Source organism: Lycium barbarum, chromosome 2, assembly GCF_019175385.1.
Source record: "Lycium barbarum isolate Lr01 chromosome 2, ASM1917538v2, whole genome shotgun sequence".
NCBI lineage: Eukaryota > Viridiplantae > Streptophyta > Magnoliopsida > Solanales > Solanaceae > Lycium > Lycium barbarum.
This window is the reverse complement of record NC_083338.1, coordinates 149,255,211-149,268,496: the sequence shown is the minus strand read 5'-3', so window position 1 is coordinate 149,268,496 and position 13,286 is coordinate 149,255,211. Positions and strand designations below refer to the sequence as shown.

General features: G+C 37.3%; 2 protein-coding genes across 2 annotated transcripts; one reads left to right on the top strand and one right to left on the bottom strand.

Moving 5' to 3' along the window:
• The first annotated feature begins 657 nt into the window (after positions 1-657).
• Positions 658-4,687, top strand: LOC132628044 (ornithine transcarbamylase, chloroplastic-like). The gene is made up of 5 exons (XM_060343734.1): positions 658-896; positions 2,185-2,519; positions 3,011-3,142; positions 3,237-3,512; positions 4,364-4,687. Exons 1-5 carry the CDS (start codon positions 737-739, stop codon positions 4,544-4,546), a joined length of 1,086 nt encoding a protein of 361 aa, XP_060199717.1. The 5' UTR covers positions 658-736; the 3' UTR covers positions 4,547-4,687.
• Positions 4,688-4,907: 220 nt separating this feature from the next.
• On the bottom strand, positions 4,908-12,533 carry LOC132628043 (auxilin-like protein 1). Its single transcript, XM_060343732.1, has 7 exons — positions 12,026-12,533; positions 6,312-9,942; positions 6,137-6,226; positions 5,983-6,048; positions 5,803-5,892; positions 5,283-5,459; positions 4,908-5,173 (listed from the first exon to the last, which is right to left on the bottom strand). The coding sequence occupies exons 1-7, from the start codon at positions 12,382-12,384 to the stop codon at positions 5,138-5,140; spliced, it is 4,449 nt and encodes a 1,482-aa protein (XP_060199715.1). The 5' UTR covers positions 12,385-12,533; the 3' UTR covers positions 4,908-5,137.
• Between the last annotated feature and the right edge of the window lie 753 nt (positions 12,534-13,286).

Here is a 13,286-nt window from a genome sequence, read left to right as displayed (position 1 = left end):
TCAATCAATGTATCAATTAATTAAACAAATGTTGATTTTACATAATTATAATCAACTACAAATCCACATTTGAGATTTGGTATTTTTTTCAAATTAATAAATTTCAGATGTTGAAGTTTAGGATTTGATCTTAACCTATTTTTATTTTCAATTAAAATAGTGTTTGGGCTTGTTTGTCCGCGTTTGACTATTTCACTAGGTGCCTATCACCGTTCATCAGTATAGGTACCAAATAGCTTTGTCTATTATTATTATTATTATTATTATTATTATTATTTAGAAGTCACCTAATATTATTTTATCTTTGCTAGCATTTGAACTTGAATCTCCTAATTTTCATATACATTTCATTAATCACTAGATTACACATTAGAGTATCTTTATGATTATTATCTTTTGCTTGTTTTAGCAAGTACTTTATTTGCAATCATTAGTAGGTGTTTGAACATGCAATTTCATCTCATGATTTTATGTCATCAGATGAAATTTCAAATCATCCAAAAAGATATAATTTGAAATTTCAAACCGTGATTTCAAATCATGGCCAAACGGCTCCTAATTGTTGCAATTGTATCACGTAACATTTTTGGTGTAGGATTACGATCGTTTTAACGTTAATTGAAGACAATTAAAGCTGACAGATGTAGGCGAAACTTATGCTTGAGTAGGGTTTATTAACATGTTAAAAAAAGCTAACTTTTCCCCAAACTAAAAACAAATCCAGTTCGCTTTAACAATGGCCGCCATATTCTCTCACTTATCATTCTCTCTCCCATCATCCGATGCCACCTCATTCTCCGGCATTCAGTCGTCTCGCTTTTCCGGCGTATTTTCACCTTCTCCGATCACATTTCCGGCCACCCGTCAACGTGTCACTTGCTCAGTCAATGGAAATGGTTCCCTCCTTTTTCTCATTTTCCTTTTCAATCCTTCAATTTTAGTGATATGACATTTGGATTTAGCGTGTGTTTAAAATCAACAATGTGTGTAAACCTAGAAATTTGTTAACTTCTGCTTGATTTACTGCCTTACATAAGCTTTTAACAATTAACCATGATTAATTAACCTGTATTTTATCTTACTTCATCCAAAAAAAATAATATTAACATGTGTTTTCACCTCATTAAATCACTTAGTTATAGTAAATTTATATGATTTGGCATAAAAACCCAGTGTGTGTAAGTATTTACCATTATCTTTGTACTTCCTCTGCTTCAAAATGTTTTGTCTTGTTTTGACTTGGCACGGAGTTTTAAGAAATTCAAGATGTGTAAAATGTATGCCATGTGACATTTTTTTTAAACAGACTAAAAAGGAAAAGGAAAGTAAGACAAACAAATTGAACGGAGGGAGTATTACAGTTGTATTTAGGCTTGAAAATGTTGTTTTCATTTAGCTTATCCCTTCTCATTTGGTCTATCAACTATCAAGTCCGTTTTGCCTTGCAGCTTTTGATGTTTTGGTTTCCATTATGGTCCTTTGGATCAACCTTGGATTTCACACTTACCTCCGGTGTGACTCGAACTTCCGACCTACTAGTTAGATGTGGAGGGGTCCAAAAACCAATGACAATGCATGTGCTGTTTGAAGTGGTACAAATAGTTGAGCTTTAACCATTTATTTCCCTCCCTCCCCCCCCCCCCCCCCCCCCCACACACACACACACCCCACCCAGAGTGCTATGAATGCTTCATGATCATTTTAATTCCTGCTAAGTTTTTACTTCCTTAAGAAATGTGAAAAATTCTTGAGGTCAAGACCAAAAGGACTGCTTTTGGCTTAAAAACTACGAAGTTAGAGAATTAAAAACTGTTTTTTGGTGTAAATTGTGAAGACCTTGTTGTATAGACAGTTGAGAAGACGACCTGATAAGTGATTGTAGTTGGAATAAGAATCCTTGGTGTATATAACTTTACATCATCTTGGTGTAATATTAATGAAATTTTCGTGATATATCAAACACAAATTAGAGAACAAAATATCGTCCTCTAGTTTTTGAAACGTGAAACATGAAGTGCTTTCTTAAAGTTTCTCATGTTTGATGATGGATCAACCCATATTTTATTTAAAATCGCTGGAGAAGTGAGAACATGCCCTGCCACTTATGCTTAAGTTATGTCGTCCTGTAAGATTGGGGTTGCTACCTAAGAAGATTCTTCTGATCTCCTTATTTTTCTGTTCCAGCAAATGCCAATCAGAAGGACTTTCTGCACATCAGCGATTTCAACAAATCTACTATTTTGAACATCTTGGATCGAGCCAAAGAGGTGAAAGCACTTATAAAATCAGGAGAGAGGACATATCTCCCATTTAAAGGTAAAACAATGGCGATGATATTTGCTAAGCCATCCATGAGGACACGGGTTTCCTTTGAGACAGGGTTTTACTTGCTTGGTGGCCACGCTATATATTTGGGACCAGATGACATACAGATGGGTAAGCGGGAAGAAACTCGTGATGTTGCTCGTGTTCTGTCTGGCTATAATGATATCATTATGGCTCGAGTTTTTGCTCATCAGGTACGCTGGTGAGTTTTCTGTTTTTACTTCTTTCTGGTACATGGTGAGTTTCCTATTTTGGCTACTTTCTGGTGCACTTCAGTACCCTATCAGCCCATGTGAAGCATTGCTAGCACTCTTGTTTGTTCTAGTTGTCTAGTCACGCTTCTGCGTCCTCTGTTAAATCTGCCCTTCACAGCATTGTCCCTTCTAAATATTTGGTTGCCCCTTTTAATTAGTTGAAATGAGAGTTTCTTGATCTTTTCCATTGGAGCTGAATTTTGGATCCATCTTGTACTTAATATCTTACCAGTAAATAACAGTTCAATGATGTTGCCTTCCCCTACAGGCTACAAGCATATGATTATTCAGTCCTAAATGTTCTTCAGGGTTTGTATAAGTTGAAATTTGAACTGAGTAATTGATATGGGAGGGTTAGCTTTCTAAGCCGGTCGATTTCATACCAACTGCAAAATATAATATTTATCTATTGTTTTTTGTTGCTGGTGCAGGACATTCTAGATCTTGCTAAATATGCAACTGTACCAGTGATTAATGGTCTGACAGACTACAACCATCCTTGCCAAATTATGGCTGATGCCCTTACAATAATTGAACATGTTGGTCAGCTGGAAGGAACTAAGGTTTAGCTCTATCAGGCAAAACATTTGGATGATATTCCAATTTCTGTGTTGGTGACATGATTTTTTCTAATTTAATGTTGGCTGCAAATTTCAGGTTGTCTATATTGGAGATGGAAATAACATAGTGCATTCTTGGTTGCTGCTGGCATCAGTAATTCCTTTCCACTTTGTTTGTGCCTGTCCAAAAGGTTTTGAACCTGACCAGGAAACAGTTAAGAAAGCACAACAGGCTGGAGTAGGCAAAATTGAGATAACTAATGATCCAAAGGAAGCTGTTAGAGGAGCTGATGTCGTGTACTCAGATGTCTGGGCTAGCATGGGACAAAAGGAAGAAGCTGCAAAGCGCCGTCAGGTCTTTCAAGGATTCCAGGTAGAAGCGTTACATAGCTAAGCTATAGTCTGTTCAACTTGTGCATGTAGTGCAAGAAACCTATTCGAACTTTTATGAAATTGCTTGCCGGAAATGCGGACAAAACCAGTAATATAGGAGGCTTAGTCCAGAAATGGCCCTTGCTGTGGAACTAAGCTATTGTGGCTGTTCGGCTCCAACAAGAGCTCATGAAATTGTCATTTTCAGAATAACTTTTACTTTTTTGGATCTGACGGCATATAGTCTAGGTGTTAGAATCACCACTTACCTTCTTAAACGTGAAAAAATAGAAGTTCAATGGACAACACATCTAGAGATTTCTATAGACACAGAGCAGTGTGCTAGTGACTCTAAATCCTTTTGGAACTCTAATGGGAGAATACTCATTGCTTGGATTCTGCTTGCACATCAATATGTTTACGATCTTTTGTATTAGTGGATGGGGCAGACCTGGATCTTAACTATTGTGGTATCCTGAACAAGGTTGCATCAGGTCTAGTGAAATAGTGGCTGATAATTGTGTAATAACTAGATAAATTTGAAAGGCATCGCATTCTGATACTTGAATGCTTTACAAGTTGTTCTGCAAGTCTTTGCCAGTTTTTGAAGGATGCTATTAGTGTTTGTGGATTGATTGAGGTACCCCGTCTAATATTGATAGACTACTTGGAACAGTCAATAGCGAATGATAACATTAATTCTCTAATATTGATAGACTATTTGGAACAATCAATAGCGAATGATAACATTAATTCGTGAAGTTCTATATTGTGCAGAGACTCCTTGCCTCTATAGTCTATACAGAAGCTTGTACGCATGTCTTTCTCTGACATCTTATCATTTGTCAATAGGTGGACGAAGAACTCATGAAATTAGCTGGAAGGAATGCCTATTTTATGCATTGTTTGCCTGCAGAGAGGGGAGTGGAAGTCACTGATGGCGTGGTTGAAGCGCCAAATTCTATTGTGTTCCCTCAAGCAGAGAACCGTATGCATGCACAAAATGCAATTATGCTTCATGTAATGGGATTGTAATTGCATTGTTTGATCTAATAGTGATGGCTTAGTTTCTTCTTAAATCGTATTTTGCTTGGACCATTAAAGAGCTTAATGGCTATGTCTGTTCATATAACTCAAGGTTTTAACTTCTCAAGTCAAGGGATTGTTTTGTTCTAATATCAGATGTCTTCACCGACATGGCATTTAGATGTTATTTATATGCAGAAACATCTCGAGAAGGAATAGGAACCCTAAGGTATTAATCGGCACTGTTGATCACAAGATCTCAAAAAAATCCCTGAAGTGAATGCCTTATAAAGCCCTGCGGCATCTTGCAGTAAAAAAAAAAAAACTATTTGAGCTAACCCGGGGGCTTAGGTCAATCACCTCTTTACAGTTACACTTAATTACCTTGCATTTGCACATTTTGTAAATTAATCATTTCAGCCTGAATTTCCAAATTGAGGAGCTATTGTTCAATTCCGAGATTAGATTGTCCAATAGTTCAATATATATACAAGACAAAACTAAGGCACCCTTAATTCGTTCATCATCTTCCATCTTGAAAAGTTGGTTGCCAACACTAGGACAGCGTGGAGATGCCACAGAAATTCCAAAAACGTTGTGTCATCTCTCTTCTGAGTTGAACCTATTCCATGCGGCCTTTGGTTCACAAATAGAAAATAATGAGATTCAAGTCCATAAAATAGGAAAGAATAAAAGAGCAACAGCACAATCAATCAGAGAACATGCACAGCTAGAGACACATTACCTTAAGAAGATCAAAAACCTTTTCACAAATATATTTTTGCTGAATGCTCGCTCCTCTTTGCTGCAACTTATCAGGGTGAACATAAAGAGTTGCTTTCCTGTAAGCTTTCTTCACAGCAGGAGTTGTAATAATTTCAGTCAGCGAGATGGGTTGCCAACCACTATCGGGTCCCAGGATCTGCATTTGCCAAAACAATGAGCATTTAGTGATGATGTAAGTTATATATTTGAACAGAACAAAAATTTCAAGATCAGTGCAATGAACTTCAAAAACAAAATGCGTCGGAAGGGACTCATCCACTTATTCTAAAATCTAAATTACTGCAATTGCACTTCTGACGTAAAAAGTCACTCCAACTTTTAGTTTCTCGAAGATCAATCGATAAACATTTTTCTAACGAGAGAGACTTTAAGGTAGCATCTTGAGATATTTCAAACCAGTTCAGCCTCCCCCTCCTGTTTATGTTCATAAATACAAAGAAGGGACAAAATACTTGGGCACGCATTAATCGGATACATACATATTGCAGAGTAGAAAGCAGTGCACGTAGGTTCCCTTCCTTCCCGCTGGCCCATCTTTTAATATCAGCATCACGAGCTTCTGCTAGTCTCTGAAATTAAAACACATGTATAAGCAAGCATAACTAATATGTGAACATCATTAACTCCATAAGCACACTATTCATATCAAGGAAATTTACATTTCTCTCTGTTTGCTCTTTCTGAGCCAGAAGATCGCGCTTATTCTTCTCCGCGAGGGCTTTTGCCTGAAAAGATCAGTAGAAAATAAAAAATGAATATGCTTGGACAACGTCCAGGAACAAGCATCTACAAATAGAGTTATGATACACATACTGCTCGTTCCATTATCCTCTGGTGCCTCTCCAACCTTGCTTTGCGCCTCTGAGCCGATTCACTATTACTTCCATCAAATTTATCCAAATCCTGCATTTAACAAACCATTTATTCCTCTGTATGTCACAATATATGCACTAGGAGAAAAGCAGGAAAAAATGTGAATGATACTCACAGAAGAAGAAAGGCTGTGCTTCAACCCGTTTTCTCTGGCTGTACTAGCAGATCTTTCAACACCGTCTCTATCTGCTTGAGACCTTAATTCAGCTATGCTCTTTTGTGATAAAGCTTTCTCTAAAGCACGTTCACGGGCTTCTGCTGTTGCCCTCTCCACAGCAGCTCGTTCTGCTTTAAGCTTGGCCTCAATAGAAGCTTTGTCTGTTGATACCTTGATAGTTGTAGAAGCCTTCTCACGCTTTTCTCGTGCCTCAGCCATTACTCTTTGCCGAACTTCAGCAGTTGCTCTCTCCACAGCAGCTCGTTCTGCCCTTTCTCGGGCTTCAGCAAAAGCCCTCTCACGGGCCTCACGAATTGCTCTTTCCACAGCTATTCTATCCTTTTCCCTTTCCCTCTGTCTCATGTCTACCTCAGTTTTTCTACCATTATTTTTGTCCTCCGCTTCTTTTTGCAGTGACTCTTTGGTCTCCACTTCTACAAGAGTATTTCCGCTAAGACTGTTCTCTTCCCCATGCAGTTCTGCTTTTACCTCTTCATCACTGTCCATTGGTTTATTGTCTTTGCCGTGACCAGGTAAAGAAGAGCATTCTAAGTCTTCTGAGTTCTCAACAGACTTCTTTACTTGCTGAGGTGCTTCAATATCTTTGTTTTTCTCGACCTGGTCAACGACACTATCCCCCTTGATTGTTTCCTCATTTTCTACATGTCCACGGACCCAAGAGTCTTCCCCTTCATCAAGATTTGAGGATTCTTCTGGTTCCCTACCGGTCTCATCCATGCACCTCTGTTCAAGGTTTATGTCAGTAAATGTGGTATTCTCTTGTTCTTCAGAAGGGTCGACCTCAGGTACAGAATGTGATTCATTATCACTGACATTCTCTTGAATAACATCGCAGAAGCTCTCTGTCTCAAACACCACTCTCTCACTTGGAAGATTGTTCGCACCATTCATGCAAGTGGAACCACGATTCACTTCCTTGGCATCCTCAGATGAGGCCCCATAAGTATCTTGCACCATGCCCTCAGAGGCATCGTCTTCACTAGCACTTTGGAGATCACTAGCAGTTTCCATTATCTCCTTCTCCCCAGAACTGGACGACTCTTCAATTACTCCATCCTTCTCACACTCATCATGCTCATTGATGACTTCAGGAACTCCTTGTATCCCTTCAAAATCAACTGCCTGCTGACTTATTCCAAGGTCATCATTTTCTAGTTGACATTCACAATCTTCTTGTATCTCTCTTGAACAAGTACTGGCATCATGATCAGGCTCATTAACAGCTTTCTTTGAATTCTGTTTATCAGCAACTCCTGGAGCCACACTTGTCTCCTGATCATCCTCACTCTTATCAGATGCTTCCAGCCCACTATCAGTTCCTTCGGCCTCCTGACTTGCTTCAGTCTTTCTATTCTGTGTGAATTTATCAGCTCGGTTCTCTATGTCTTCAGTTGCTTCATACTGACAACGCTCTGTGGATATATTCTGAAGCATTTCCCTCTCAGATCCTTCATGTTTTCTCTCACTTTCTTCCCATCCATGGGAGTAAGTCATTTTGTTTTCACTCAGCTCATGCTCATGAACCCCATGCGACCACATTCCGGTGTCCTGTCCCCCTTGGAAATCATCCTGTCTACTCTCAATGCCTTCTTTCTCGAAGCCATGTTGGGGCTTCTCATCATTTTCCACCCATAAGAAGGCTTCCTTACGTACAATGTCAGTTTCTTCTTCATCGGAGCTCCTTCTCGATCTACTTTTGTTTTCTTCCATCTCAACATTTTCTAACTTCTTCGGCGCTATTCTGCATTCCAAGTCTTCATGCTTCAGCGTCTCGTTTCCTGGAGGTATCTTTCCGTTGTTAGGTAGATTATCATTCTCCATTTCTTGGAACCCAATTTTCTCCTCAGTAAGTGGCGCCAGAGAATTCTGCAAGTTCTTGAAACTCCATTGTTCAACAAATTTCGACTCTAAATTGATCTTCATGTTTTCAGACTTCTTCAACTCAGCAAAACAATTTCCTTTCTCCTTAGAAAAGGAATCATCATTGATGATTTCTGAATTTACATAATCTTCAGAATCATGCATCACAGCTGAATTAGAAGTATCCTTGTATTTCTCTGGAGCTTCTGCCTTCCCGAGAACGTTTAGTGTTGGCTTTATGTCCCCCATTGATTTGGCGTTATCAGGTCCTTCGCTAAGCTCTATGGTCTTGTTACTTGTATTCATCTCCTTTAGCTTGTATACATGTCTATTATTCTCCATAGATGGTTGAGAGCGATTGTTGCTCTCAACCTGTTGAGATGCCAAGGTTTGAGTATTCTCTTTTCTACTACTTACCAGCTCCGGAAACCAAGTTCCTGCTACATCTCTGTGAGATGCTTCAACATTTTCAGTCTGGGTATTCAGCTTAACATTTCCAGCAACCCGTTGCTGGTCTTTAAGATTGAAGCATGAAGCAAAATCAGCTTTGCTTGATGGAATTCCCCTGCAAACCTCAGCAAATGGAGGCAATCCAATACCTATTTTTCTCTGCAATTCTATAGTATTTCCCCTGTTATTTGTTGTGTTACACTCAACCCTATTATCCTTGGGTTTTAAGTTACCTTTGGACCTTTGTTTCTGAGAAGCTGGAACACTTTCGTTTTTTCTCTCCATTAGCTCTTTTGCTAGTCTAATACTTTCTTGAGCTTTCTCTATGGCTTTCTTCAAAGCGGCAGCAGAAATAGCAGCTGCCGAATTTGCATCAAGTTCCTCATCAGAGGAAGGTGGAGAAGAATCAGTGGAACGAGTACCCCTTCCAGATGCACCAAATTTCAAATCAGGACCAGAAATTTTAGATTGATAAGGTTGGCCCTTGATGTCATTGGCCATGGGGGTTGAAGTTGATGCCCCTTCAGTGGAACTTGATCTCCTGTCAAATTCATCACGTGCACTAAAAAACTTATCATTGAACGCATCCCAGCTAGATCCACTTGCAACCTTCACTACGCCAACTGAACTTTGTTTCTTGGGGACATGCAAATTCTCCTTTCTATCATGTCCATCAAATAATTCCCCACTAAAGCTCCTGTCATGATGAACTTCATCTGAACTTTGTTTCTTGGGGACATGCAAGTCCTCATTCCTATCACGTCCTTCTCTAAATATTTCCCCACTAAAGCGCCTATTACGATGTCCATCTGAACTTTGTTTCTTGGGGACACGCAAATCCACATTCCTAGCATGCCCTTCTTTAAATATTTCACCACTAAAGCTCCTGTTGCGATGTTCTCCATCTACACTTTGTAGCTTTGGGGCATGCAAATCCTCCTTCCTATCACGTCCTTTAAATATCTCCCCACTAAAACTCTTTTGGCGAAGTACATCACTTTTTACAAAGGGTGCTTCTTGACAGGAATCAGTCTTTGGTAAATGAGAACTTTCATCTATAAAATGCGTAAAACCAGGGACAGCATGCAGTTGAGCTATCTGTGTCATACCATTTGACCCATCTCGGCTTCTATGACTGATCTTATGATAAGATAAGTTAAAGTGCTTTGGCCCATCCAAAGATTGATTAGTTGCTTCACATGAGGACTCAATTTGCCTTCCACTTGGACTAAATTGATCGGATCCTTCCGAAGCAGTCCTACATGCAACCAAAAAAAAAAAAAAAAAAAAGGGAAATTAAGGGATCAATCATAACTTATGTTGTACCAAAAGCACCAATACAAATAGCGTCCGTTAAAACACACTGAGAAAATCTGGGAAATGACGTAGAAAATAAAAGCAATAAAGGGAATTGAAAATTAATATGAAAGGTTGTCTTTTTCAACCCGTGAGAAAACAGACCAAGTAACGACAATGCACATTGTAAATGTCCATTAAATTCCAGATCACATAGCATGTCTAAGTGCTTAGACCATCATAACTTATGTTGTACCAAAAGCAAACAATACACATGGTGTCCGTTACAGAAAATCTGGGAAATGACGTAAAAAATAAAAGCAATAAAGGGAATTGAAAATTAATATGAAAGGTTGTCTTTTTCCACCCGTGAGAAAACAGACCAAGTAACGACGACGTACATTGTAAATGTCCATTAAATTCCAGAGCACATAGCATGTCTAAGTGCTTAAACCATCATAACTTATGTTGTACCAAAAGCAACCAATACACATAATGTCCGTTACAGACACTCTGAGAAAATCTGGGAAATGACGTAGAAGATAAAAGCAATTAAGGGAATTGCAAACTAATATGAAAGGTTGTCTTTTTCCACCCGTGAGAAAACAGACCAAGTAACGACAACGCACATTGTAAATGTCCATTAAATTCCAAAGCACATAGCACGTCTAAGTGCTCATCATAACTTATGTTGTGCCAAAAGCAACCAATACACATAATGTCCGTTACAGACACTCTGAGAAAATCTGGGAAATGACGTAGAAGATAAAAGCAATTAAGGGAATTGCAAATTAATATGAAAGTTTGTCTTTTTCCACCTGTAAGAAAACAGACCGAGTAACGACAACGCACATTCTAAATGTCATTAAATTCCAGAGCACATAGCATGTATAAGTGCTTATACTTTTAAACGCTATAGACATGTAATTAAACATCAAATCACAACAAATTTGGCTTAAAACCTTCCGTTAAGAAGGCGAAGAGCAGGATTTACATTGTGCAAAACGACATAACTCAACCAATTACAAAGGCAAAAGGATATCAGGTTACCAGCTAAGCTACAGACAGGCACATTTCAGAATGAGTAACAAATGGGAATTTACAGGTAGATTCCTTTTTCAGTAAAAAGATTTACTTATGAATATTCCATACCAGAAATATTTGAATGCTTCAACCAATAATGTCTGTTCTTACAGAAAAAGCCTAATTTACCAGTTCACCACCAGAACAAACATCACATATTTCTCACCTAAATATATTGCGCGAAAATAAAGCCATTCCCCAATGAACCAAATAGAGAAACATAAAAAGGACTTGTTAAGCACACTAAGAATGTTCAAATTGAAGCAAAACCAGAAGTAAGGAACAGAGATGAAATAGCGCCATATAAACTTCAAATCATTGTGCTTTTCCTTTTCCTTTTTTGTATTTCTTTTCAATTATATTCTTTTCTGCATATCAACAAAAGCTACAAGGATACAAACAGATGATCAGCTGAACATATAGAGAAACAAGCAAGTTTAACACATTTCAAACAACTAATCGATAAATGAGTAGCAATCATGAAAATGAACTGGAAAAAAAAACACAAAAAGGAAACTCATTACCGATTCAAACTACTACTAGACACATGGATGTTCGCCTCCAAAACTAACAGAAAACTTCATTTTCTCTCAAAATAAAAAAGCAAAAAAAAATGATGAACTGCAAAAAACAGGCAAAATGAAACTCAGTACCGATTCAGACTACTACTCTACACATTAGCGATTCAAACTAACAGAAATCCTCATTTTCTCTCCCAAAAAAAAAAGTAAAAAGAAAACACGCAAAAGCAAAATCATTATCTATAGAAACTAGGTTCGCCTCAAAAACTAACAGAAATCTTCATTTTCTCTCAAAATAAAAAGGAAAAATTCATGAAATATGAAGTGTAAAAAAAAAACGCAAAAGCAAACTCATTACCGATTCAAACTACTACTCGACACATCGAGGTTCACAAAAATCTTCATTTTCTCTCAAAAAAAAATCATGGAAAATGAACTGACCTGGATTTACTAGAAGGACGTTTGCCTCGTTTAGCTTTAGAAAACAAGTCTTCATAAGGCACAGCAATATCATAATTTTGGTCATCAAAAGCACCAAAAATATTAGAATAATCAATTTTACAATCATCTGAAACCGTAGCATCATCATTTAGCCTAGAGAGATCCAGCACAGGAATCGATGAACCACGAGATGTAACTCCAAAAATCTCAGAGTAATCCGGAGCTCCAACCGGGGCTCCGAACTTGGGTATTTGTGAACCTGTAAAAACGTCGTCGTATGGATGTTGTTTCGACGAAAATGAAAAGCCATTGGCACTAGACAGTTTTCTTCTGTGTAAAGGCCGTTGAAGAGACTCCATTCAACTACAAAGAAAGATGAAAGAACTAGGGTTGCTAATTTTGGAGGTTTTTTTTTATTTTATTTTTTTTCTCTTCGGTGATGTTTGTCTGTTGCAGAATCAGAAAAACTAAAGGGAAGAAGAGAAAATGTTTTTTTTTTTTTTGGACAGAATAATAATTACAAAATGTGATTTTTGCGGGGTCGATTTGTACTTTTATTATTGGTCTCAATTTGTGCGTGACACTTTCTGATTTCAACATTCAAACAAATCATTTTTTATCCTAATTTGTATTTTTAAAATATTTTGAGTTATTAATTATTGTGATTTATAATGTTTTATGTAATTTTTAAATATGTAAATTTTATGAGATATTTTTAAATTTAATTAGGTAAATTTTATGGGATATTTTTAATAATACAGCTTTTGCAATTCCATTTATTGCTTTTATTACCCCCTAGATCTCAATTTATATAACACTTTCCTTTTTAATTAGTCCAAAAAAGAATGATACATTTTCTTATATGATAATAATTTAATTTTAAATTTTACCTTTTAGATTTATAACCACACAAATATCTTTCGTTTCTTTTAGACCACAAGATTAAAAAATGTTCTTTTATTTCTTAGACTCCATTCCCATACAAACTACATCGCAAAATTGGGACGGAGGGAGTATTTAGATTTCGATATTCAAACAAGTCTTTTTTTATTATGTTCTCTCAGTTTTAATTTGTTTGTCCTACTTTCCTTTTTATTCTGTTTATCAAATATCTTTTTTCTTTTTTGTCAACTCTTTAATTTCAACTTTATACATGGCATGTTTGAAAACACGAATATCTTTAGTTTAAGACTATATGATTCAAAAGTTTTATTTACTTTCTTAAACTTCGTGTCAAGTCAAAATCAGGCAAACAAATTGA

Coding starts and splice junctions, on each gene's coding strand:
- LOC132628044 (XM_060343734.1), top strand. CDS start 737: ATGGCCGCCATATTCTCTCACTTATCATTCTCTCTCCCATCATCCGAT. Junction 3,143..3,236: donor GTCAGCTGGAAGGAACTAAG/GTTTAGCTCTAT, acceptor TGCAAATTTCAG/GTTGTCTATATTGGAGATGG. Junction 3,513..4,363: donor AGGTCTTTCAAGGATTCCAG/GTAGAAGCGTTA, acceptor ATTTGTCAATAG/GTGGACGAAGAACTCATGAA.
- LOC132628043 (XM_060343732.1), bottom strand. CDS start 12,384: ATGGAGTCTCTTCAACGGCCTTTACACAGAAGAAAACTGTCTAGTGCC. Junction 9,943..12,025: donor CGTCCTTCTAGTAAATCCAG/GTCAGTTCATTT, acceptor GGTTGCATGTAG/GACTGCTTCGGAAGGATCCG. Junction 6,227..6,311: donor AGCACAGCCTTTCTTCTTCT/GTGAGTATCATT, acceptor TGTTAAATGCAG/GATTTGGATAAATTTGATGG.